We start from the raw sequence: 27,601 nt of genomic DNA, 5'->3' as shown, positions 1-27,601 counted from the left end.
GAGCTGCAGCTGTCAGTTTCCCGAAGGGAAACGCCGGGAGTAATATGGGGACGGAGAACGGCTAGGTGGATGTGACCGAGAAGGTCGGCGTCGTGGTGAGGGCGAGTGGCTCTAATGGGCTGCGTTAGTAGAGGTCTCGGCAGATGTTTCTTGGTCAGGTTGCCTTGGTACCAGGTGCTCACTTCGGGGTGGATAGCGGAGGCTGGAGAAGCTGAGTCGAGAAGACGAGGGCCAAGGACTTCGGCAATATCGTGAAATCTGTCCAACACGTTCACATCGGAAACAAAGTGGCTTGTCGTCAGGCGTCATCCACGCATTCGGATCGCTGAATGATGAATGATGAATGAACACTGTATTCATGGCAAACATCTCTGTATATTATTACGAAACCACACTTCGGTCACAGCTCGACAATGGGCCTATCCAAGGCAGTGAAGCTTTCGCTATCAACCAGGGTTAACCAAAGCTAAACCAAAGCAATTGTTTTTCCCAGTGCTGCTTCTGAACACGCAGCACTGGAGCTTTTTGATGTCAAGCCTGAAAAAAAAAAAAAACAATAAATACAACTGTTTATTATGGTGGCTATTCTGGTACTTAAGCCTTTAATATTGGTATATATTTAATTGTGTTTGTTACCGCGCTTATATAAAATATACAAAGAATACAATACGAAAAAAAAAAGAACCTGGAGCCATATGCTGTGGAATTTTACGCAGAAAATTCAGTTGCTTTGTATTTGCCGCTGACATGTTATGAGCCGAAGCGCGAACCAACATATTGCAACGGTGGAACTCAAATTCGATTTTTTTTTTTCTCGGTGGAAACGCAAATTACTTCGAATAAATGTTCCCTGTTATGCTTCACAATCGTACCAGCGTTAGCGTTTCTGCGTTTTTTTTTTCACACAATCAACGTCTAAACATGGGCCAAAATTGAGTTTTTGCCAAAGTGACGTTTGTATTTTAGAGCCTGGGGGCAGCACATTGGTGAAAATAAAATTTTAGAAGATAGTACGTTTTAAGGACAGTTCTATAAAAGTAATTATAGGCTTTGTTCCAAGACCGTTCTTTGTAAAATTTTCCCAAGAACGCTCTAATTTGTGCATTTTTAACTCGGTGCTAAAGATTGAAAAACGCTAAATTATTTTGTGAAACTGTTTTATAATGAAAGCGCAATGCTCTGACAACGCAAAAAGGGAAAGTTTGAAGGAATGCGGGGAAGCTGTCAATTTTCCGCAAATCTTGTTTTTGCACCTAGATTTCCACCGTTTCTTCAAAATGAAATGGCCCTCACGGGCACAAAGAGTTTTTTTTTCCTCCGCTCAAAATATTTTGGGAAAATACCGTGAAAGTAATGCTATACACGTTTAATATCGTTGAGTAATTTTTTGAGAGATATGGATATTGCTCGAGCGCCACGGTTAGGACAGTTGGCGGGGAGTGACTCCAGATCAATTTCCGAGGGAATGGACATTTTCAGAAACATGCAGCGCCACGCATTCCCATGGTGGCGTCTTTTGGTGAGAGGGTACGCCGGGCAGCTGCCGTGAAGGCGAGTGTGAAGGCGTCACAGTAATGTTCCGTTTTTCTTCAAAGCTTTAACTCATCTTTGGTGGCTGTCGGTTGCGAACTACTAGTGTGCATACTGCGGAACCTTCGGCAATTATTTTAAGTTTATTTTACTGCCTGAAGCATTCCGCCGGCAAATAAAGGAAAGATGACAGGTGAACGTGCTGTGTATCACAATAAATATTCGATAGGCAACCAGAGCAACAACAAAATCGTCACCGCATAAGACCACATGTTTAATGTGGTGAAGCGCATTATTGTAAAAGTAGAGCCCCCTCCCTCGTTCTGGCGGCCCACACACCTGATCGTCATGAGAACCTCGGGTGCACTCCTGGGGCTTTCGAGTGCAGGTATTGTTTTTATTTTGGCACGTTAAATGATGCCACCAGAATAAATATTTGTATTAAGGTAAAACTTAGATCAGCCACTGTGGAACGCATACGATCGTAGAAAACAGATATCGCGCTTGTCGCAGCTCCATTCTTGGTCAAATCTGGCGAGAAGTTCAAATTCTCTAGCCTAGATCATTCATTATAACACTTGGCGTTGTTACTTGCCTAGTTTGTAACAAAGAAACTGCGTACTTGTCTTCGTCTGCATCTCTCAGATGTAGATTGTCGCCCTGTTTTAGACATTTTTTAGACATATAAAACTTACTACAATTACGTACCTGGTTTGTGAAAAACAAAACTATGAATTAGCCTTCGTCTGCGATCGTCGCAGTGAGCAATGTCTGAAACAGGCCTGCAATGTCACTTCCGCCGTCTGCAACATGGCAGCAAATAATGTGCAAACGAACACAAGTTCGCAGTTCGTGACAAACTATGCAAGCAAGAACGCCAATTGCTCCATTAAACGATCCCGGCCAACAAATACGATCCTTCTGCAATATTTGAGCAAGAATGCAGCTGGGGTAAGCGCAAGATATTCTTTATAAGATTTAAAAAAAAAAAAAAAACGTGCCTTGCCGATAGTGCTCGCAGTAACAAACAGCGTAACAATGGTTGATTTATTGATTTTTCGAGCTTTGAGGCACGATTAGCGAATATGTGTGCATATGTGAAAAATTCAGCCTCCTTGTACAGCGCTTGAGATGACATCGATAAAACGCTGGACGTTCCTTGCGCCTGTCACAACGGCCATGCAAACTCATGGCTGCACTAGACAATAGCGGAGCCGGTGCACGTGATACAAAAGTCCATTGTTGGAGGCGTTTCCGATTAGAAAGCTTGTGTTAGTGATGCATCGATTAGGTTGTTTTCTTCAGAAATGTGCTTTTTCGAGCTATGTTTCTACGTCAGCACTCCGCGTGCCTCTCCTTTTTCTGCTCATAAACACTTGGCTCCTTTTTTCTGTTCCCCTGCTTCACTTTGCCCCAGGAAGAATATGTTCAGTAGGCCTAAGCAGCAACTTGTGCAGGAAAAAGCTCTTCCGGAATATCTGGTCGTAGTCACGAATATGCGAGTTCTGTGTATTAGGTTTCAGAATAAAATCAAGCAAAGCTACGTTCTTTTAATTTTAACAATGGGTCAGTTGCCAAAACATGACTGAAAACGTATGTTGACTTTATCTCGTTGCACGATACTTAAGCGTGCGGTTTTTAATAAAAGATCGTTTGCATGTTCAGCATACACATTTGTTAGCTTCCTGTCGCGTTGCGTATATCGGGCATGAACCCACACAAACTGGTCAATCCTTTTGCGAGCCTTAGGAAATAAGGAAACATGAGATTATGTCAGATTATAATTTAGCACCTTCAATGTGCTTCTGTGTAACTGGCCTGGCGTATATGTTTAGGAGTAGGAAACGTCAACATATTTCACTACTTGAACCAGATAGGTGTAATGCCCTCCTAATTTCACTAGCGATAAACCTTTGTTATAAGCGTGTTGATAAGATCAACAAATGAGAGATGACATGTTTTTTTACGTAGACGACAAATTACCGATGCCAAGACTTACCGGTGGCCCCGGGGGCCCGTCTCTGCCTCGCTCCCCTCGTGGTCCGGCTGGGCCCTGGACGACAAATGTCAGGGACGGTTAACGAAATTGTTCCTGTAGTAACTAGAACGCGTGCAATCTATACGTAAGCAGAGCGGCAAAGGAAAGCACCATCTTTCTGCCAGCCTACAAAGAAAAGATTTAATATACCAAAAATTACCTGTATACAGTGACAAAGCGCGAAACAACTTTTATTGTTCTCCTTCCGGAACATCCATACAAAACCATCTTTATTATGGTATACGAGCATGAAACTTTGCGTACGCTCGCTTAGATATGTCCAGTGCTTCGATATAAACACACACAGATATGACTAATTATGACGTGCACTGTAAACTTTTTTACGCCCTTAAGCGTATAGGTTAGTCTAATGAATAACACCTTACTTTTAGAGCTGTACAAAAGTTTATAGCGCACGACAAGGAAGCCCAAACTAGATCTGTGATGAGCAAAAGCATTGTTGAAAACAGTAATAATTCGGACAGCCTTCGGCGCTCACAAATATCTGGCAAGGGAATGTGAGAGTGATAGCTTTGATAATTTATTGCACTTTTCGTCTCGTCTGTCGCACCTATCATATATAGTCGCCAGAAAAATCTACTACACAAGGTAAACTTCCCAGGTCCCCACCAACGATTCCATCTTACCTCTGAAATGGGAAGGTGTTAGCAATGGGACAAACTAACACCCTTAATACACCGATAGAGGTGTTAAAATGTTTTGTGTGTAGAAATATGTGTATATGTTCCAAATACTACTGAAGCTTCGTGTTATGTTACTTTAAGCGGCTTAAAGAAGCTAGGTAAACTTAAAAATGAAAGATCAGACGAAATATTCGATAAGGCAAAGCTAATACTTTTTGTGTTCCCCACCAAAAAGAAAAATTGTCGCAGTTTCACCCGAAACGCGAAGCATCAATTGCGATAGCAAATTCGTAGAGAGCTGTACGGAGTAAGGATAGTAGTTTTATCAGCTGTACAAACTTCGACATGCAGCAGCACCAGCAACGCGCAGAACTGTTGTCGACGCCGTCGGCGTTTTGCCCGCGTTCGCACCGAACGAGCGCGGCTTTGGTGACTGTCGCCTCTGGGGGCGGCTTCGACGACATGGGACCATCGCCGAGCAGCGTCGGAAATCTTACCATCTTCTCGCCTCGCAACATTTTCTATATAAATACGCATTTGGTGCCGCAGCTAAACGTCGCTTCCCCTCCCTCCCGTCCCCCCCCCCCCCGGCCTTTCGCGCGACGGAAGAAGTCGCGTTTGCTCTCTATACATGGTGATTGTAAAGGAGGAAAGAGACGCTTAATTCTGCAGCCCTTCAGGGAGCACGGCGCAGAATGTGCGTTTGCTCTCCGACGTTCGTTCGCTTCCCGTGAAAGCACGCGTCTCTCGCGTACTTTCACTCGCACTTACAGCGTCCGCAACGCGGTGACGATTTCATCGCCGTTGACGTCATACGGAACCTCATGGCGACGGCGACGACGACGCCGACGGCAGAAATCCGCTTTGGAGTATCCATATAATTGCTATCGCAATAAAAGGAAAAAAATGTATCATAGTCAAAATACCGAGCAACGTACAGCGGTCGCTTATCCCCCTTTGTCTGACCCGAAAGTATTACCATTACTTTTGCACGCGCACGATGGCCAACCACCAAGCAACTTGCGCCATCGCCGCAATGCTAAACGCCCGGTCAGCTTAGGCCGACCCGACGCCGACAAGAGGACGCCAAGACAGCGGCGCCGAAAATCTAGTCAGCAGACTGTCGTTGGAAGGTTTTCTGCCAATTTAGGCGCACAACGCCGCCGACGTGACAGATGAAAGTGAGTCGTCATACTATGACAGGATTTTGGCACACCGAGGCCTGCAAAACCAGTCTGCAGACTGTAGTTATTCCAGCATTCGTGAAATCGGCCGCAGAGTGATGACATTGCACGGTCAATGCGGATGCCTCAGCAGCTGCGCTTTGACATTTACTTAATCGCACTCAATACGAATGGAAACATATATTTACGAAGTTGAAATGCAGGCGTTGAGCCTAAAAAAATACCGCTTCGGTTCAGGATCGGGTTAACTGCGCTTCGATTTCTTTACGGTTCAGTTCCGCTTCGGAGAAATAAAATTTATTACGGTTAGCATACCGGTTCGCAACACTAAACTGGTTCGCAATCAGGTTTGGAGCAGCCAATTTTGTCCTAACCCCCATGGCGATATGCTGCATAATACTGTTGACATGACTGCAAGGCGCATGCGCAAGTTTTGTCAAGACGAGATAGAAATTTACGAATGAACGTCTTAGGGGCAGCGCAAAACGATTAAGACAAAAAGCAGGAAACAGGCAGGACAGCGCTGAACTCGCTACCAATTTTATTAGAAAGCACACACATACTACCACCTATACCAACGTGCTCTCCCATCGATGGCGTCATTATGAATAAAGGACAAAGACCTCTAATCTAATGTTACTCTGAAGCGCTATAAAAATGAAAATTCCCTGTCATGCTAAGTCAATGAAGGCATGCTTACACAATGGCTCAATGCGTTCCTTTTTTCTTGATATGGTAGGCCTCAATAATCTCCGACGTGGTCTAATCGCTACGTGATCGCTATTAGTGAAGCACGCAGCTGAACTGGTCGATGTCCCTCCTCGAGGACATCGTCTTTCCGGCTCTCCTTGTTTACCTAATTTATCTAGTTTTAGTGACAATCGCTGAATTAGGAGTGTCACCAGAAATTATTCCGCGGAGCCCCTTAAACAACTTTTCGGCCGCGGAACACGACCGACTTTCGGAGTGCAAGTCTCGTCGCCGAGGAGTTGCCTCCCATTGCATGCATATCCCCATTCCCGCACAGAACGCCACTTGTGTGAGTCGTCACAATCTGTTTGTAGGGTGCGCCGATTGAAGGAGTAGTTATTTGAAGAATCGTGAAAACTATTGAGTTGTTGCGTAATAAGTTCGCGCGGTTGAAGTGGTAAACGTTATTTTTTTTGGTTCAGGTTCCAGTTCCGGTTCAGGCAAGTTCCAAAAATATCGGTTTGGGTTCAGGTTCACTTTCGCCAAAAAGTGCGGTTTTGATACGGTTATCGGTTCGGTCTAGGTTCGACACTGTGGCTGAAATACACGATTCTCAGGCCTTACCAGCCATCGGCGTCGGCCTAGAGCCGCTGTCGACTTTGTTCACCGGAGGGCATACCTGCAGCCGAGGGGTTTGTGCACTTTAGTTAAGAGACACGCACTACGTGTGTATCTCAACTATTAAAAGCCCAGACGCGCTAGTTCGATACGGCGCTGGTTTTCGTCTTCCGAGTTCAGTTTAATTCATTTCTGGCCAGTGCAACGCGTGAATAACATTAAACTTAAATACATTCGTATAAACAATGAAAATAAGGAAATACTTCCCTAACATAAATGAGGTGTATTAGAGCGATACATGAATAATGTTTACTTATAGGAATATTAGTTGAACAGAGATATACTACATAACAATTTAATAAGTACGACATTTGAAATGTATGTATTGGTAAAATTGGGCGCAATAAAATTATGTTCAGGATAAGAAATCTCTTAAACTCTTTCCTAGTCATCATCATCAGTCCATATTTATGTCCACTGCAGGATTCCTGTGATATCCAATAGGTGACTCGTAAAACGAGCAATCGCAGGGAATTGTGGGGCGCGCGTCGTCTGCTAGCAGCTTCCGGTTCGACGGACGACGCGGCGGCATGCCCGGCGCACGTGTTTTAACATAACAGCGTTAAGGGCCCGTGTCGAAAAAAATCCGGCGTCGGCGACCGGCGTGCGATGTCGACTCGGTGGCGGAGAAAATAATCCCCAACTACCCCAACCACCTCGACCGCGCAGGCCCTCCACGTGGTGCAAGGTTTTGGTGAACAAAAACTGTCAGAAAAATGGTAAAGTACGGCTTTACCATTCGGCGTCGGATTCGCCGTCGGACTGTTCACGAATCGGCGTCGGATTGTAATTTGAATGTACGAGAAAACCTAATTCTGCTACGAGCAAACTCAAACACAAATGCATTTTCCACCATTTCTACCAGACCTACAGCCGTGCGTTCGAGTATATTACTTGCGAAAATAATATCCAGATGGCGCTCGCATCCTAGGCAGGTCAAATTGGGACTTCGCCTGCTAATTCGTTTTGGACACGCGCGCGTGTCGAGGCCATAGCAAACAATTAATGAAATAATAAAAAAGTGCTAAGGCCTTCACATTTTAATATAAGACCACGTATATTGCCCCCGGAGAAACGTCTTTCCAGCAATGCATTTCTGTTTAAAAGTGAAGCCGACTTTAAGGGGATTGGTGTAAGCTTGGGCTTTGTAAGCTGGATTTCCCAAGTTCAGTGTTGCATTGAATGAAGCCTACTTGCCGTATGCGAACGATGCGATGCGAACGAGTCCCGATAACGCTATCGCGTTCTACTCTTAAAGAGAAAGATTAAGCGTCCTCCAATTTTTTTTCTACGCGGTCTCAACTCTCAGTCGTGCGAAGCTTTCCGTCCGCCTTGCCGATCAGCAACTTCGTAATGCAGCTGATTTCTAGGTTTCAGTTCACTCCGGGCGCGACGATGACGAGCCAAGAAAGGCAAGGAGACGCTTTTATTCGTAAACGAACTCTGGTTTTTGTTTCGGCAGCCTTTTTTGTTTCTGCCAGGTTTAGCTCTACGACAGTTGCCGCTGCTTGGAGGCACCGTAACTGACTGCTCTGCCTGCGGGTCACTCAGACAGATGAAAAAGCTATCTTTATCCGATAATTTATCAAGCGTATAGAAGCATTACTTAGAAAATCGGGTTCTGAGGCGATGGCTATAGCAGCCTGGTAAATACTGCCCTGTGATCGTCGCTGCAACCTATATCGTTAGTAACGGTGCAGCTAGCGTAATTAGAAAATGAAGTGCTGAAAATATTTGAAAACTGCGCGCTGTCAACGGCATTTCTTGGTGGAAACTCGAGGTTCATTTGAAATGGTACGACTTAGAAGTCTTTGCTTTTTTGTGAACAAGATGTGAAAATGGCCGTATGGCCAATATATTACGGCTGCGCATTACCTCTATCTGGTTCAAGGAACTCATGTGGGCTAGTTGGTTACGAGTGTTATGTATGTATCTCGCTGCATCCCGTTTAGATTTGCGCCGTAAAGCCATGTTTCATATCTCTACACGCACATGCCTGTACTGAAATACTTATTGTTGCTTGAGTCAATGTTAGAGAAAGAAATATCTTGGGGAATCATTCCGTATCGGCCGTTACACAGCTCGTCGCCGCCTGATAAGTGGCACTGTACGTTCAGTTCAGTTCAGTTTATTACCTTAAAAGTCCATCGTAAGGGGTGGATTTTTATCAAATCGCACAAACATCGTAGTAAATAATCATTTAGCAAAATAGTCTGTAACAAGTTCTGTAAACCAAGATGGGTAGGCGGTAGTAGCGATGTTGGGGGGAAGGCCATTCCAGTATGTCGCGATTCGGAAGAAAAGGGAGGCAGTGAAGGTGGTTGTCGGAGCACGTGGGCGCGCTACTTGAAGTGAATGGCTGGTGCGGTGAGATATGCGTGTTGCTGCTCTGGTGTAAGGTGCTTGATTAAGGGAAGAAAAGAACAACTTGTGGTACAGGGAAAGACTGGAAATGCGACGTCGACATGAAAGCCTTGATAGGCCGGATTCTGATTTCAGAAATAAAAGGCTCACGTCAAATCAGTATGAGGTATGAATGAATCTAACAGCACAATTTTAAACTGATTCTAATACGTCGATGAGATACGTTCATTTTCTCTTTGTTCACTGATGGTTCAGTGAACAGCTGAATCAGCAAGCGATGCTGCAAGGCAATAGTTACATGACTTTACCTTTAACGCCTGAATTTGAGCAACCAACGGTTTAACAGCCGACCATGCTTTTGCTAGGCGCCTGCAACCGGGTAATCTCCGAGTGTGACAAAGCCGGAGTGCAAGCGCATCAATAGGCCTCAACGGCGAAGCGGTGGCGGCGGCTGCGCTTCCTCGAACCGGAAACAGCGAGCAGACGGCGCATCCCAGAATCCCTTGGTCTTTTACGGGTCACCTATTGCTCCTGTTTTGCGCTAGCTGATTCCCAACTTGCGCCTGCAAATTTCGTAACTTAATCACCCCACCTAGTTTTCTGACGCCCTCGACTGCGCTTCCCTTCTCTTGGTATCCATTCTGTAAGTCTAATGGTCCACCGGTTATCCATACTACGCATTACATGGCCTGCCCAGCTCCATTTCTTCCGCTTAATGTTAACTAGAATATCGGCTATCCCTGTTTATTCTTTGATCCACACCGCCCTCTTCCTGTCTCTTAACGTTATTCCTAAAATTTGTCGTTCCATCGCCCTTTGTGCGGTCCATAACTTGTTCTCGAGCTTCTTTGTTAGCCTCCAAGTTTCTGCCCCATATGTTAGCACCGGTAGAATGCAATAATCCTACACATTTATTTTCAACGACAGTGGTATAGCGCCCAGTCAGGATTTGGCAATGCCTGCCGTAAACACTTGAACCAAATTTTATTCTGTAAATTTCTTTCTTATGATCAGGGTCCCCTGTGAGTATTTGACCTAGATAAACGTACTTCTTTACAGACTCTAGAGGCTGACTCGCGATCCTGAGTTTTTGTTCCCTTGCAAGGCTATTGAACATTATGCTTGTCTTCTGCACATTAATCTTCAACCCCAATCTTACACCTTCTCGGTTAAGGTCCTCAATCATTTGCTGTAATTCATCCCCATTGTTGCTGAATAGAACAATCTCATCTGCAAACCGAAAGTTTCTGAGATATTCGCCGTTGATCCTCATTCCTAAGCCTTCCCAGTCTAAGAGCTTGAATACTTCTTCTAAGTATGCAGTGAATAGCATCGGAGAGATGCTCCTTGCCTGACCCCTTTCTTGATAGGTATCTTTCCACTTTTCTTGTGGAGAGCCAAGGTTGCTGTGCAATCCTTGTCGATATTTGGCAAGATATTCACGTATGCCTCCTGTCACTACTTGATTACGCAATGCCTCTATGACTGCTGGTATTTCTACTGAATCAAGTGATCTTTCATAATCTGTGAAAGCCATATAGAGAGGTTGATTGCACTCCGCAGATTTCTTTATTACCTGATTGTTAACATGGCTATGATCCATCGTACAATATCCCTTCCTGAAGCCAGCCTCTTCTCTTGTTTGGTTGAAGTCAAGTGTTGCCCTGATTCCATTGGCAATTACCTTGGTAAATATTTTATAGAATACTGAAAGCAAACTAATGGGTCTAAAATTCTTCACTTCTTTAACGTCTCTATTGAAACTCATGGGAGCGGACAAAACGAGAAAGAAGAAGATGGCGGGCTCCAAAAGCGCGCGCGCTAAGAAAGCAATAAAAAGGAAAGAAAAGGAATATTGATTTCGTTCGCATCGAACGCAGCTGTCTGGTCTCGTTTATGCGACATGGTGCCGTGACCAGGATTTAGCGGCTACTCCTCTTTCGACTGGCCACGGACTACCAGAACGATGGACTGGCCACAAAAGACGGACGAAGAGGAGGCCCAGGAGTGAACCAACGGCAGCGAGACGAGACATCGACGGCAAGGAGCGTCACGGACACAGAGGGTGACCAAGCTTTGGATGACGTCTCGCCGCTAGAATCTGTAAGCGACCAGCAGTTTCCTCAGTTGTTCAAGATGAACAGAGAAGTGATTTTGAAGAAACGAAAAACCCAGAGGATGCAAATAACAAACCTAGTGAGCGAAGCTCAGAAGAAACTGGAGGAGAATCACGATCCTACAGCGATGTCGCTGATAGCCAGCCAGATTAAAGGTATTGCAGACTCGCTAATGAAAGCGGACGAGCAGATGGAGCATTTCATAACACCCGAAACAGCTGACTCAGAGTTTGCGAAAACCAATGAGCACGAGGTAAAGATAATAAGTGCTTTGCACAACATCAACGCGCACCTTTCTCGGTAAGAATTACGGCAAACAGCGAGGGAGCAACCCAATTTTAATGGCGAAGCTAGACAATCACAGCAAGCAGCAATAGTGAAGCTACCAAAGCTAGAAATAATGAAGTTTGACGGCAATAAAATCAAATGGCAGAGATTTTGGCGGCAATTTGAAACAGCTGTAACCATGGCAACGCTATTGAGCTACTCAAGCAGAGGTACGGAAAAGATGACGTGCTGGTAGGAATGCACATGAAAGAACTGACTAACTTGAATACAGTAGCAAGCTGCAACGACCTTGACGGTTTAAGAAAGCTGTCACAAAAGGTGCAAGTGCACATACATGGATTGGAATTCTTAGGATTGAAAAGCGAGTCCTATGCATCGATGTTCCTTCCGATCCTGGAAAGAGCTTTGCCAGTGGATATGTACATTGGATTCCAGTTAAAACAAAAAGAAGTGATCAGTGGATCTTCATCACGAGATCAGAATGTGGCTTTGCATCAAGAAGATATTCTTAGGCGCTTGATGAAATACATCGAAGACCAAGTAGAGTGCAGAGAGGAATTGTCGACAGAAAGGAGAGAAAGCTACAGCAACAGAACTGAGAGTAAGCAGCATACAAGAACTGTCAATTTTCAAAGTACAGCTGCAAAGTTTTGCATATTTTGCGAGAATACTACTCATTATACTGATGATTGTAGGAAAACGATGCCTTATGAAGACAAGAAAATGAAGCTCAAAGAGGCAAACAGATGTTTCTGCTGTACGAGGCCTCGCAATACTTCTAAAATATGTAAGGCAAACATTAGTTGCAAGATATGTCAAAAATGGCATGCGACGTCTGTGTGCCGATGCAAGGAACTGACAGCACACTGTACAACATCTACTCTGGGTGAAAGTGAAAATCAGGAAGAGTAAAGATCTACTTGCCAGTTTATGAACATCTCATCAAGTGTGTTTCTACAGACTGCAGTTGCATTCACAGAAGGTAGAAGGCAGTCATGTTATTGTCGTGTTCTGCTGGATACTGGCAGCCAAAGATCATTCATACTGAAAAGCCTGTCTGAGAAACTTGGCTGTAAAGTTAAAGGAAATGAAAGACTCACGTTAGGCTCATTCAGAGGAGGCCAAGTTGAAAGAGTCATGAATTCGGTTGAAGTTAAACTGAAAAGTGCCTACAGTAGTGAAGAAGTGTTATTGTTATTGGAATTATTATTACTGGAGGTAGACATAATTTCAAAAGACAGATTACCGTTCCTGCCGATATCACTGCAAAAGATGTATGAAGAAGACGGATTCAAGCTGGCTGACGGTTTATGTAGAAGCACATCATGCATGGAACTCAGAATACTTATTGGATCACACCAGTATTGACATGTAATGACAGGTGGAATCTGAAGACTAGAAGAAAGGTTGACAGTTGCAGAAACCATATTCGGCTGGACAGTACAAGGTCAAGCTAGGACATCAGCAACAATAATGCAGAAGTCAACCGTAATGGTACTTAACGTCAACGTGGATAACTGCGACATACAGACAGAACTCAGCCACTTCTGGGATATTGAAAATCTAGGCATAAAGTGCCCTGAGAAAGAAACCAGGAGAGAAGACGAAGTGATTCAGCACTTCAAGATGCACTTAAAATTTGAAGAGAAGCGATATTCTGTCAGACTTCTATGGAAAGATAACGTGAAACTGATGAGACCCAAAGGTCTTAAAAGTGGATTATTATACAACGAAAGACATCCTATTGTGCTACCAAAGTGGACGGCTGGTAAAAAGCAGATGGTACGCCATATTCATCAACGCACGCTGCATGGAGAAATGAGCGTCACATTATCACAGCTTCGAACTAAGTACTGGGTAATACAAGGAAGACAGCTGGTGAAGAAAATTCATGGATGTCGAAAGTGTCAACGATTTGACGCCAGACCACTGCACCAAGAAACAGCCCCACGTCCTGCTGACAGAGCCAACAAGCGACAACCATTTGAAGTGATCGGTGTGGAATTCGCGGGTCCGTTACTTATAAACGACGCGATGAAAGGCACTACAACACAGTATGTTGCAATATTTGTATGTTCTACTTCACGAGCTGTACATCTCGAAGTTGTGGACAACACGACAACAGAAGCATTCTTACATGCATTCCGAAGATTTACAGCGAGACGAGGGCTATGTAGCATCATTTACAGTGACAACGCAAGGACGTTCAAAAAGGCCAACAGAGACATCAATCGTATGATTAAAGAACTACAGGAATGAGTCTCCAAAAGAACAAGCCAAGGAGATCAAATCAAATGGACGTACATCGCATAACAAGCTCCTTGGTGGGGAGGCTTTTATGAAAGGATGGTACGAAGCATGAAATCAACAATGAGGAAAGTTATCGGAAAAAGACTGTTATCAAGAGAAGAGATGCAAATACTAACAACTGAAGTTGAAGTTGTCCTTAATAACAGACCGTTGAGCTATGTATACAGCGAACCGGATGAGCCTCTACCTATTGTGCCGGCTGATATAATAGGTGGAAAGCATAGGATCAAAGACAGTACCGAAGGTGAAAAAAATATCCGCATAGAAGAAATGTAGAAAAATAAGCAAAAACTTACGAAAGATTGGCGGAAAAGATGGAGCAAGGAATATCTGAATGAACTGAGAGAGCAGTGTAACGCAAGAAAGCAAGAAATTACAGTGAACCAAGGAGATATCGTTTTGATTGGTGCACGCACTCCTAGATCCTTCTGGAGCCTGGCTAAGGTCATTGAAGTATATTCTGGAGTCGACGGGAAGCCGCGCTCCTATCTCTTAAAAACCAATGGAAGACTCGTTCGGCGACCTGTACAACGTCTTTACACACTTAAAGGTTGCTTCCACTAATGAGAAAAAAACTTTTCGCGGCCGGAAGCTATTGAAACTCATGGGAGCGGACAAGACGAGAAAGAAGAAGATGGCGGGCTCCAAAGGCGCGCGCGCTAAGAAAGTAATAAAAAGAAAAGAAAAAGAAGAATCTTGATTTCGTTCGCATCGAACGCAGCTGTCTCGTCTCGTTTCTGCGAGTCTCCCTTGGCAATGTAAGTGACTTAAGTAAATGGGCATGCAGTGTTCTAGCCTCTGTAATCCATGGTTTGTGCGTGAGAAAGGTATTTACCATTGGTCTCTGTTCCTAATATTATATTGGCTTTCATAACGTTTTCTGACATAACATAACATTAGAAAATGTTTATTCTTAATTTTCAAACTGTGTTTATATTTCATAATAAGATTAGAATGGAAAACGTGTGGTTCAGGATGCACGTTCAGCGTGGCAAAGAGCTGAACAGTAGGCCCTAGCCTACTTGATTTATTCAGATATTTTCTCTTTCTCACTCTCTCTCTGTTCTTTTTCTAACCCCTATTTCCCTACACCTGTGCAGGGTAGCCAACCGGATTCTAACATCTGGTTAACCTCCCTGCCTTCCTTTCCATCTCTATCTGTCTCTCTCTCAGGTTTCGCTGCACATACCGCTATCAAGTCTTTTGCAGATATTGTCTCGGTCTTACCTTTCATATTTAAAACTAGGAGTGTGCGAATACCGAATACTAGACTTCGAATCGAATATGGAATCGAATCAAGAAAGAAAGTTGAATGTCGAATCGAATATCCAAAAATACAACACGAACTTTTATGCTTCCGAATTTTGTGCCAGAAACAGTGCTGTACATTTTAAGGAAGCTAATCACATTACAAGAATCTTACTAGTTATCAGTAACTGAGGTACCTATGAGACGAGATGTATAGTATGCTCTACTCTTATACAGGGGAACACCAAATTAGTATGCCAGCACTGATAACACTGCACTTAGTATATGTAGGTCTGGAAAGTATTACAGCGTAAGCTGTTACGGGCTCATTCCAATAGCCGTTTCGGGTCACCATGATGCCGCCGCCGGCGGCCGCGTAACCGCTATCGCCGGAAACGCGAAAAAAGTACCCGATTCGCGCAGGGATCGAACCCGCGCCCACTGCGTGGGAGCCGGATACTCTACCACTGAGCCACGCAAGCGATTGCTATCAGGGCGCGGAAAATACCCTAAGGCAAACGCAGGATGAGACGACCCGAGCTAGTATGGTGGTGCCATCTAGGTAAGATTCCTGCCAACGCAGCGTCCGCAGGCGCAGACGACGATATGCGATTCAGACGAGGCGAGCAACCAACGCGCTCCCGAGCTGCCGAGCCTCCGCCAGTTAGGTGGCGCCATCTAGTTAAGGTGCCTGCAAACGCGGCGCACCCGACATGTAAGTTGAAGTTGCAATGCTTGATCAAACTCAGCAGACTGCTGTGGAGACAGCATTACAAGCCGCAGCTCGCCGTCGACGCCGGGCGGACAGTTCAGATCGTTCTCGTCAAAACGAGGCGAACAAACTGCCGCGACGACCCTGTGGTGCGTGGTGCCCAAATTGGAGCTACTCTTGAGCCGCTCCGCCAGCTTACGTTGTGACGGTACTGCGTGTGCCGCGCAGGCCTGTGACTTAATTTTTATCGGTAGAATTTCTGCCACACACTTTTTGCCAACTAAAGTATACTACTGCTACAAGTACTAGTACTTTTATCGAATAGAAGTGCCTTTTCCCTCTGAACCTGAAAAAACTTCGGAGCCCTTCTACTACTATGAAGATGGAAGCCAGCGAAGCTGTGACTGGTGGTTCTGCTGTAGTGAATATTGCTATAGTGAACATATATATTATCATGATTGATTATATTGAGCTTCTTCGGCATGTTCATCAAAGAGCAAGGACACCGGCATCTTGCTTTCGCATGGCGCGGTGGCCAAGTAGTGCGTTTTTGCGCCAAGTCCGCCCCATCGTCATACAATAGTGTCACGTAGTAGTGACGCTGAAGAAAACAGTCTTAAAACTGTGTACGACGAAACTGGTTGTTTATTGGGCGAACCTGTGCCCACAAAATCAAGGTACACTCAAAGCACAACGATAGCGGCGAACACAGTCGGCGATCGTCGAAAATCTGATCAGCGGCGAAACGCGTCGGCTTTTATACCTGAGTCATCGAAGGTTCTAGATTAATCCCTGATGCCCGCGTGTCTTCCAGAAAGTTCTAGACAATTCGCGTCAGTCATGCAATCAGATAACAGAAGCATCGGTGAAAACAGGCAATGGAAAGAAGCATCGATAACGTTCTAGAAACTTCCGATACAGGCGCGTCCTGCGCCGAGCGATAACGTTTAACATTTGTTAGCCGGTGGAAGGCGGCCACCGGTGAAAGATAAACATGTATACGTGTCAATACCCTCCCCTTAAAAAGCATCGTCCCGATGCTACAAACAAATGTGAAAGCGTAAACAAAACCACGCGTAATAAAGAAAGAAAAAAAAATAAAGTAACAAAGTACCTAAGTTCGTCAGCGGGCGTAGAAAGGCTTAAGACGCACCACATGGATGACTTCGGGTCGTGCGCGGCGCCGCTGTGATTGCGAAATGCCGTCTGGCACGACCTCATAGTCCAGTGCGCCAATACGTCGGATGATCTTATATGGTCCGAAATAGCGACGTAAGAGTTTCTCGCTAAGTCCTCGTCGGCGTATCGCAGTCCAGACCCAAACACGGTCTCCGGGCTGGTACTCGACGTAGCGTCGTCGAAGATTGTAGACTCGGCTGTCGGTTCTCTGCTGGTTCTTGATGCGCAGGCGGGCGAGCTGTCGACCTTCTTCGGCACGCTGCAAATAGGTGGCAACGTCGAGATTTTCTTCGTCAGCGACGTCCGGTAGCATAGCGTCAAGCGTCGTTGCCGGGTTCCTTCCGTAGACCAGGTTGAACGGCGCCATGTGCGTCGTTTCTTGCACGGCCGTGTTGTATGCGAAGGTCACGTACGGAAGGATGGCATCCCACGTCTTGTGTTCGACGTCGACGTACATAGCCAGCATGTCGGCGATGGTCTTATTTAGGCGCTCGGTGAGGCCATTCGTCTGCGGGTGGTAGGCGGTGGTGCGGCGATGGCTTGTCTGGCTGTATCGCAGGATGGCTTGAGTTAGTTCAGCCGTGAAGGCCGTACCTCTGTCGGTGATGAGGACTTCCGGGGCACCGTGACGCAGGAGGATGTTCTCAACGAAGAATCGGGCTACCTCGTCGGCACTGCCTTTGGGCAAGGCTTTTGTTTCGGCGTAGCGGGTGAGGTAGTCCGTAGCTACGATGATCCATTTATTCCCGGACGTCGACGTCGGAAAAGGCCCCAGTAAGTCCATCCCGATCTGCTGGAACGGTCGGCGAGGTGGCTCGATCGGCTGTAGAAGCCCGGCTGGTCTTGTCGGCGGTGTTTTGCGTCGCTGACAGTCTCGGCATGTCCTTACGTAATGGGCGACGTCAGCAGAGAGGCGAGGCCAGTAGTATTTTTCTTGTATCCTCGCGAGAGTGCGGGAAAAACCGAGATGTCCAGCCGTTGGGTCGTCATGGAGAGCTTGCAGAACCTCTGGACGCAATGCTGAGGGTACCACGAAAAGGTAGTTGGCTCGGAGAGGCGAGAAGTTCTTCTTTAGGAGAATGTCGTTTTGCAAGAAGAACGACGCCAATCCTCGCCTGAACGCCTTCGGCACAATGACGGTCTTGCCTTCCAGGTAGTCTACAAGGCTCCTTAGTTCCGGGTCGGCTCGCTGTTGTTCGGCGAATTCGTCGGCACTGATGGGTCCCAAGAAAGTGTCGTCATCCTGGTCGTCTTGTGGCGGCGGTTCGACGGGGGCGCGAGACAAACAATCGGCGTCAGCGTGCTTTCGCCCGGATTTGTAAACGACGGTGATGTCGAATGCTTGAAGTCTCAGGCTCCATCGTGCGAGGCGACCTGAAGGATCCTTCAAGTTAGCTAGCCAACACAAGGCGTGGTGGTCGCTTACAACTTTAAAGGGCCTGCCATAGAGGTAGGGGCGAAACTTTGACGTAGCACAGATGATGGCGAGGCACTCCTTTTCTGTTGTGGAATAATTTGCTTCCGCCTTCGATAGCGACCGGCTAGCGTAACTTACAACCCTTTCTAGTCCGTCAGTCCTCTGCACAAGCACGGCGCCGAGTTCTACGCTGCTTGCGTCGGTGTGGACTTCGGTATCGGCATTTTCGTCGAAATGCGCAAGTATTGGCGGCGATTGCAGGCGTCGCTTCAGTTCTTCAAATGCTTCGACTTGCGGCGTCTCCCACTTGAACTCGACGTCGGCCTTCGTGAGATACGTCAGTGGCTCAGCGATTCGTGAAAAATTCTTGACGAAGCGCCTGTAATAGGCGCACAGTCCAAGATATCTACGCACTGCCTTCTTGTCAGCGGGCGGAGGAAAGTTGGAGATGGCCGCAGTTTTCTGAGGGTCGGGGCGCACTCCAGAGTTGTTGATGACGTGGCCCAAAAACAAGAGCTCCTCATATGCGAAGCGGCACTTTTCTGGCTTCAAGGTGAGTCCGGAGGTCTTGATTGCTTGAAGAACTGTTTCAAGGCGCCGGAGGTGTTCCTCGAAGCTTGAGGCAAACACAACGACGTCGTCCAAATAGACGAGGCAAGTCTGCCACTTCAAGCCCGCCAGTACTGTATCCATGACACGTTGGAAAGTGGCAGGCGCCGAGCAAAGACCAAACGGCATGACCTTGAACTCGAACAATCCGTCTGGTGTTATAAACGCAGTCTTCTCCCGGTCCCTCTCGTCGACTTCGATTTGCCAGTAGCCGGTTTTGAGGTCCATCGACGAAAAATACTTTGCGTTGTAGAGTCGATCCAAGGCGTCGTCAATCCGTGGGAGGGGGTATACGTCCTTCTTCGTGATTTTGTTGAGGCGACGATAATCGACGCAGAAACGTAGGGTTCCATCCTTCTTCTTCACTAACACCACGGGGGACGCCCACGGACTCTTGGACGGCTGGATAATGTCGTCGCGTAGCATTTCGTCGACTTGTTGCCTTATGGCCTCGCGTTCGCGCGCCGAAACTCGGTACGGGCTCTGACGGAGTGGCCGGACATTTTCGTCGGTGATGATGCGGTGCTTGGCGACAGGGGTTTGTCGAACTTTTGACGACGACGAGAAGCAGTCCTTGTATTGCAGGAGCAGAGCTTTTAGTTGTTCTTTCTTATGCCTGGGAAGGTTTTGATTGACGTCGAAAGTTGGCTCAGGTATTATAGTCGTCGTTGCAGGTGCACTGGAATCCGTGAAGGCGAAAGCACTGCTGGCTTGTACTATTTCGTCGATGTAGGCGACCGTGGTGCCTTTGTTAATGTGCTTGTATTCAGGGCTGAAGTTCGTGAGCATCACCCTTGCTTTCCCTGCACGTAGCTCAGCTATGCCTCTAGCGACGCAAATTTCACGGTCGAGCAGTAGGTGATGATCGCCCTCGATGATGCCCTCCATGTCTGCAGGCACTTCGGTACCGACGGAAATCATTACGCTGGAGCGAGGCGGAACGGTGACTTGTTCTTCAAGCACATTCAAAGCATGGTAACTTATGCTTGTATCCGGTGGTAGCGCGTTGTTCGTTGAAAGTGTTATCGACTTGGATCTTAAGTCGATGACTGCACCGTATTGGTTTAGAAAGTCCATGCCTAGGATGACATCCCTGGAGCAGTGCTGCAGGATTACGAAGCTCCCCGGGTAAGTGTGGTTGTTTAAAGTGACTCGCGCTGTGCAGATTCCAGTCGGCGTTATTAGGTGGCCTCCAGCTGTCCGGATATCGGGTCCTTGCCAGGCTGTTTTCACCTTCTTCAACTTGGCGGCGAACGGGCCACTGAAGACGGAATAGTCGGCTCCAGTGTCGACGAGAGCGGTGACGTTATGGCCATCGATGAGCACGTCTAGATCGGTAGACCGGCGTCTGGCGTTGCGGTTAATTCGTGGCGTCGGATCACGGCTGCGTCGGCTTGCTCTGCTGCTGCTACGTCGCGTCGGCAGGTCTTCTTTCTGCGGCGAAGTGCTGTCAAGGCTGTTGCTAGGCGGCATGCTGATATCTCGTCGTGATGATTCGCGAATCGTCGTCGTCGTCGGCGGCGGAGGATCTTCGGCATTGCGTCGTCCAGCAACCGCACCTCCATCGGTTGCTGCCTTTAGTTTCCCGGGTAAGGGCTCGGAGATCGGCCCCGGGTGGGACCGGTGTACTGACGGCGATGCGGCGAGATGTAGCGGCCCGGTGACGGCGAGCGTGAGGGTCGTCGTGGTTGCCACTGGGCTCCGGCGAGGTAGTCGGCGATGTCACGTGGTCTCTCGCCAAGCTGTGGACGCGGCGCGTTGACGGCGAACCCTCGTAGGCCCATCTCGCGGTATGGGCATCGGCGGTAGACATGGCCGGCTTCCCCACAGTGATAGCAGAGCGGGCGGTGGTCGGGGGCGCGCCAAATGTCCGTCTTCCTCTGGTAGCTGCGCTGGGCGACGGGCGGGCGTGCTGGCGGCGGCGGCAGTGGACGACGGAACTGCGGCGTTACGGGGCCCTGGCGCGAGCGCGGAGGGGGGCCTTGACGACGGGCGACGGCGGCGTAGGTCAGCGCTTCCGGCTGGGGTTGCGGCGATTGTGGCTGCACATCGGGAACTCCAAGTGAGCGCTGAACTTCGTCTTTGACGACGTCGGCGATAGATGCCACGTGAGGCTGCGACCTGGGAAAGAGCTTATGCAGCTCCTCGCGAATGACCGCTCTGATGGTTTCGCGCAGGTCGTCGGCGCCTAGCGCTTGAGCGTCGGCGTAGTTGGTCAGGGCACGGCGGTTGTATTGCCTGACGCGCATTTCAAGCGTCTTCTCGATCGTTGTAGCCTCGGAAAGAAATTCGGCGACAGTCTTGGGCGGGTTGCGCATCAATCCGGCGAATAGTTGGTCTTTGACACCCCGCATCAAGAACCGAACTTTCTTTTCTTCAGACATGTCGGGGTCGGCGTGGCGGAAGAGGCGAGTCATCTCCTCCGTGAAGATCGCGATGTTCTCGTTCGGCAATTGCACTCTGGTTTCTAAGAGAACCTCTGCCCTCTCCTTTCGTACGACACTCGTGAAGGTCCTCACGAAGTTTTCACGAAAGAGGTCCCACGTAGCCAGGGTGGTCTCTCTGTTCTCAAACCAGGTCCGAGCAGCGTCATCCAACGAAAAATAGACATGGCGTAGCTTGTCGTCGTCGCTCCATTTGTTGAACGTCGCGGTCCGCTCGTATGTCTCCAGCCAGGTTTCAGGGTCTTCAGCCGATGATCCACGGAAGGTCGGGGGCTCCCGAGGTTGTTGCAGCAGGATGGGGGACGCTGGGGCTGCCATTGAGGTCGTTGACTTGGCCTTGATCGCTGTGGTCTTCTCGGGAAGAAGTCCGTACTCCGGTAGAAGTCCTTGCTGCCTACGGCTAGCTCGCTGGTCCTTGGTGACGTTGGCGTTGTCCTCCGGTTTCGGGCTTGGATCGCGGCTTTGCGGGGGCGTTCGCTGCATGAACGCACTAGCACCTCCACCAGATGTCACGTAGTAGTGACGCTGAAGAAAACAGTCTTAAAACTGTGTACGACGAAACTGGTTGTTTATTGGGCGAACCTGTGCCCACAAAATCAAGGTACACTCAAAGCACAACGATAGCGGCGAACACAGTCGGTGATCGTCGAAAATCTGATCAGCGGCGAAACGCGTCGGCTTTTATACCTGAGTCATCGAAGGTTCTAGATTAATCCCTGATGCCCGCGTGTCTTCCAGAAAGTTCTAGACAATTCGCGTCAGTCATGCAATCAGATAACAGAAGCATCGGTGAAAACAGGCAATGGAAAGAAGCATCGATAACGTTCTAGAAACTTCCGATACAGGCGCGTCCTGCGCCGAGCGATAACGTTTAACATTTGTTAGCCGGTGGAAGGCGGCCACCGGTGAAAGATAAACATGTATACGTGTCAATAGCATATGAGCAACAGCGTTCAAAGCCGCTGCACACTACACGGCAGCGTCTGGATCCTGTGAGATCTCTCCCGCTCCTGCTCTCGGCCGCTCATACCCACATGTCCAACGCGGGTATGAGCCACACGTGATTTCTTTCTTACCTTCCTTCTCTTTCTTTATTTCTTTCCTTCCTTCTCTCTTTCTTGTGCCTGGCTCATACCCACAACCACAATCTCTCCCTGGCTCATACCCGCATATCCAATGCGGGTATGCACCACACGCGATTTTATTTTCGTTAATTGTGACGCAACTGACGAGCATGTGATGCTATTGATGTCATGACCTATCAGTCATGTTAGTCATCCGTTTTTACACCTTTGCTTGGGCACAAGTGGCAGGAAACCACCACGCACATGGAGCCAAACTACCACGCACATGGAGCCAAAATACTCATGATGATAGTATTTTTCTACACGCGGTCGTGATCTCCTGGAACCTAGCCCTTAAGAGCTTCGCTGTAAAAGACCGTTGTGCGCCTACGAACGGCGTTCGGAACGAGGGTCCACCGTGCGGTATTTCGCAAAGACGGCGGCCTTGAATATGCGGTGGCCATCCAGTGCACTCGCGTTCGTTGGCAAGGCGGTTTGCCGGCTTTCTGAGCACCGCGCAACCGCTGTGAATGGATGTGCATTGACACGGTATTAAACTGTAACTTAGTCACCGACACCCGACAACGCTTCTCTGATTAGGCCTAACGGACTAGGCAGTGTGGCCAATATGGTGTGGCCGTGACGCAAATTTGCCACCGGCTGATGTGATAACAGGCCGCAAACGATCGCGGAAAGCTTGTCGCTAATGTGTTCCTATGGGTGGCTCATCAGTGGTCTTTCGCAATATCACACTTACAGGTTAGATTCACGGCCGTTGAAACGGCGTTCGGCTCCGCGGTATACCAGCCATCAACTACCGCGAGTGCGCGTGCCAAGTTCGTCTATGTGTTCGCATGTTGGTAGAACGCTCCAACCTGCGCGAATCTGCGTGCGTAAACAATGAACTAGCATGCTTTCCGATGGCTAATCGGACCCATCTTCACACATGCTTTGCACCCGCGCTGCTTTTGTTGTTTCTTTAGTTCGGGTAGCGTTAATCGTTTCGATTGGTCCGGTCGACCTGCTCGTACCTTGTAACGATAGAGATCGCGCGCCAAAAAATGTTGTGTACGTCAAGGCACCGACCATGCCCGGGTCATTCACCGAAAGTACCGATATCCGCAAATTAGAATATTTGAGAAATGGAGTATTAGATATTCGATTCCAGAATTGAATTATTTATACGTTCTCCATTGTGAGGGCTGGGCGTGATGGCTGAGGCGTGAAGGCTGAGGCGAGAATAACAGGGTAACGAACTATTTATTAGAGAGCATAGTGGAGCGCGCCAAAAACCGTGACCGTCCGTTGCGGCGGTCGTAGCGAACGAGAGTGACCCCTCCCTCGCTTGGGCTTGGTGTTGAGTCGGCGTAACAGCGCTGTAGGTGGCGCTAGTGATGAGATAGGCGGCACATGCGGGCGCTCACATCCCACCCCAGTCTGACTGATCACGTCTCGTGGTCAATTGCTTCTGCACACTGTCACACGCACGATAGCACACCCACACACATGCGCGGAAACGCTGCAACTTCACTCGAGCACAAAGTCGTCGAGGTGGCTCGGTAGACATCGAATGCGTTGGGGCCGTTGAGGCTGTTGCTGCTCTGTAGAGGCGACAACATTTGCTGCTGAGGCAGGCGTGGTCTCTGCATTGACGACGGGCTGTTGCTCGAACACTGCAGAAACTGGTGGTACATAAGGCTTAAGCTGGGACACGTGCACCGTTCGTGGTTGATTAACCAGACGAGATGTCAAGCATGACACACGTAAAGCCCTAAATGTGGATGGTGTAAGCTGCTCGATGAGGCGGTAAACACCATTGAAGCGAGGTGCCATTTTCTCATTGGCAACCGGAGCCTGTCGTCTCACCCAGACCATATCACCGACGGTAAAGGTGTGAGAACGGTGGCTGCGGTCATAGCGCTCTTTGCGTGCACCTTGGGCTGCTTCCGAATTGGCGGCTGCTTCGGAGCGCTGCACTGTTGTGTCGAGGATGCGCTCGGCAAGAGCGGAGTGCTGGAACGGACGATGTTGTTGGAGTGGAATCTTCGGTACGTAGCCATAGAGAAGCTGAAATGGCGTAAAGTTCGTGCTGGCATTCATGGACGCGTTTACTGCAAATGCTGCCTCTTGAAGTTTGGTAGGCCATGACAGTGGTTCCATTGCACAGATCTTGCGGAGAGCTGCCAGGAGAGTTCCATTGCTTCTCTCGACTAAGCCATTGCCCTCAGGTCGATAGGCAGTTGTGAAATGGAGCTCCACGGAATGAAGACTCATGAAGCGCTTGAACTCATTGGATTCGAAGGCTGAGCCATGGTCCGAGAGGCAGTGGTCTGGCGTGCCGTAAGTGTAGAACACATTGTGCAAATACTTGATAACGTAGACGTGGACGAAACTGCTGCGGTAACGATATAGCGGGTGGCAAAATCAACGACGTTGAGAATGTAGCGCTTTGAGTTGATGGGTGGCATGGTTACATGGTCAATTGCTATGCTGGAAAATGGAATGTCCGTGGTAGGCATTCTGCCAAGAAGACCTACACTGCGTGAGGTAGGGCGATTGAACTGTTGGCAGCACTGGCAGGATGACACATATCTCTCCACTGATCGGTCCATGTCAGGCCACCAATAACGATCCTGGACCTTGAGCAGCGTACGCTTTGTGTCAAAGTGTCCTGCACCATCGTGTAATGCTTGTAGAATGGCAGGGCGCAGTTTGGACGGAGCTACGACTGCATACGTTCCCGATGACAGTCGGTGGTATAAGATGTCATCTAGCTTGGTGAACTCGGCTGGGTCCTCTTCATTGGCTAGGCATGAAAGAATCGCAGCGCACTCGGAATCTTCTTGCTGCATCGTAGCCAGCGACTGCGAAGACTGTGTGACAGCACCTGCCAAACGGGACAAGTGGTCGGCTACAACATTTTGGCGTCCTGGCTGATGTCGCACGGTGAAATCGAACTCTACTAAGTCCATGAGCATAGAAGTGAACCGACGAGATGGCCACACGTTGGACGGTAAGCAGGCAACAGTCCAGTTGTCTGTGACCAGAGAGAATTTTCTGCCTAGGAGGTATTGGCGGAACTTCACGGTTATTGCCCAGTGAACGGCGATACACTCCCATACATTGCTATGCAGTTTGCGTTCCTCCAACGTAAGTCCCCGGCTGGCGTAGGCAATGACACATTCTCTGGTGTCTTGGATTTGCGATAACACTGCTCCAATGGCTTCGTGCGAAGCGTCTGTGGTTAGCGTTGTGGCTGCCATGGGGTCGAAGTGCTTAAAAGGGGAGGCTGGGTGAGGGCGGCCCGGATAGTCTGAAAGGCCGGCTCACATTCAGTGCTCTAAACAAATGTGGGCGCCTTGATAAGAGCCTGCAAAGGGGCGACCACTTTCGCAAAGCCCTTAATAAAACGACGATAGAAGCTTGCTGTTTGCACCCAGGACAGCACTTGTTTCTGGTTTCGCGGAACTGGGATGCGACACATGGCTGTAGCTTTATCAGGATCTGGGAGCTGGCCTTGACTGGAAATAATAAAGCCCAGAAACCTAACTGAGGGTTGGCCAAAAGAGCATTGACCTGCAGCAATTGCAACACCTCCCGCAGGATGCTTGCAAACGTGGAAAATGACTCAGCATAAACGAGGACATCATCAAGATAGGCACGGACTCCACATCTCTCAGGCCTAGGCTGCAGATCTTGGAACACTATTTGCATAATTCTCTGGAAAGTGGAAGGAGCGTTTTTCAGTCCAAATGGCATGCGCGTCCACATGTATGTGCCGTGATGAGTAATGAATGCTGTCTTCTCGTAGTCTTGTGGGCGTAAACTCACTTGCCAGTAGGCACATTTCAGGTCCAGGGTAGCAAAGTATGCGCAACCTGATATGTCCTGAATGATGTCATCTACCAAGGGCAACGGGTGCACTACTGTGATGGTGCGTTCATTCAAAGGTTTATAGTTCACACACAAGCGCTTTTTTTCTCCACGGGTCACCACCACAACCGGAAAGGCCCACGGGACAGAATCCGGGAGTATTATACCTTGGTGGAGCAACTTCTTTCCAGGAACTGCCTGTCCTCTGTAGCGTACCGGTATGGGCTCCGACTGTACGGTAAAGCATTAGGTAGCAGGTCAATGCGGTGCTGCATACCAGTGAAGTGGCCAAGATCATCATCATGGCGAGCAAAAACGGCATTGTGCTCGGCCAATATACCTTTTATAACTGACCGCTGCGTGAGGGTGAGCTGGCTGCCAACGCGAGCCGGTGGAATGTCAGGATGAATGTGCACGAGCGCCGTGTCGGAAGCGAGGAAGGTTGACACTAGAGGAGCGCTACTTGAGGGCAACGTTTGGGCTGCTAACGCTTGCCATGGTGGCTGCTCTGGCAACGGCAACGGATCACGTTGTAGGCAGTCTTTGGAACTGGGCCTGGTTTCAGGAAAAAGGACGGACCTTGTTGGGATCACAGCATTTGCCATTCTTGGGACTAGCTTTTGGTTTGCGGTAATGGTGATATTCGTGGCTGTATGCTGCAACTGCGCGGCTTCGGAGGCTCAAAGATGAGACGTGCCTGCGCTGCCGAGAACCAATCCTCACCAAGAATGAGGGGGAGTACATTATCTTCCAAAACAGCAGCTTCAACAACTCCTGTGGCTGGGCCGATGGATATCTTCAAAAATGCAGCACCAACAGGTAGCACTGTACTTCCTCCTACCACCACGAGTGGAGGCTCGGTCCATGGGATGATCATGCTTGCAGGCACACGAGCTTTAGAGATTAATGTCAACTTGGACCCAGAGTCAGGAAACGCTTCACACTCACCGACTCCACTGAGAGTTGCGTTGAAGAAGGGGCATTGCTGTTGTGAGCCGTCAAGCGGAACGGGTGCACTGTGCAGTGCTGGGGGCTGCTGTGTCTTGGGCATGGTTGGAGGCGCTGGTGATGATAAGCGGCTGGTGCGTGTAGGGCACTTGGATGCCAGATGACCCAAGGCATGACATTGGTAGCAGACAGCTTGAGACAGGTCTTGACCGCTACGAAAAGCTGGAGCGCCATACTGTGCCGAAATAGCTGCATAAGTAGCTT

General features: G+C 48.4%; 1 protein-coding gene across 1 annotated transcript in view; it reads right to left on the bottom strand.

Annotated features, from left to right (window-relative positions):
* LOC119455318 (collagen alpha-1(I) chain) overlaps nucleotides 1–27,601 on the bottom strand; it is a 694,093-nt gene that overhangs the window by 389,840 nt on the left and 276,652 nt on the right. Inside the window, exon 15 of the mRNA XM_037716715.2 lies at nucleotides 3,530–3,583. Coding sequence (XP_037572643.2) covers nucleotides 3,530–3,583 — 54 coding nt within the window. The remainder of the gene's footprint in view (nucleotides 1–3,529; nucleotides 3,584–27,601) is intronic.

Source organism: Dermacentor silvarum, chromosome 6, assembly GCF_013339745.2.
Source record: "Dermacentor silvarum isolate Dsil-2018 chromosome 6, BIME_Dsil_1.4, whole genome shotgun sequence".
NCBI lineage: Eukaryota > Metazoa > Arthropoda > Arachnida > Ixodida > Ixodidae > Dermacentor > Dermacentor silvarum.
This window is presented reverse-complemented; position numbering and strand designations above follow the sequence as displayed.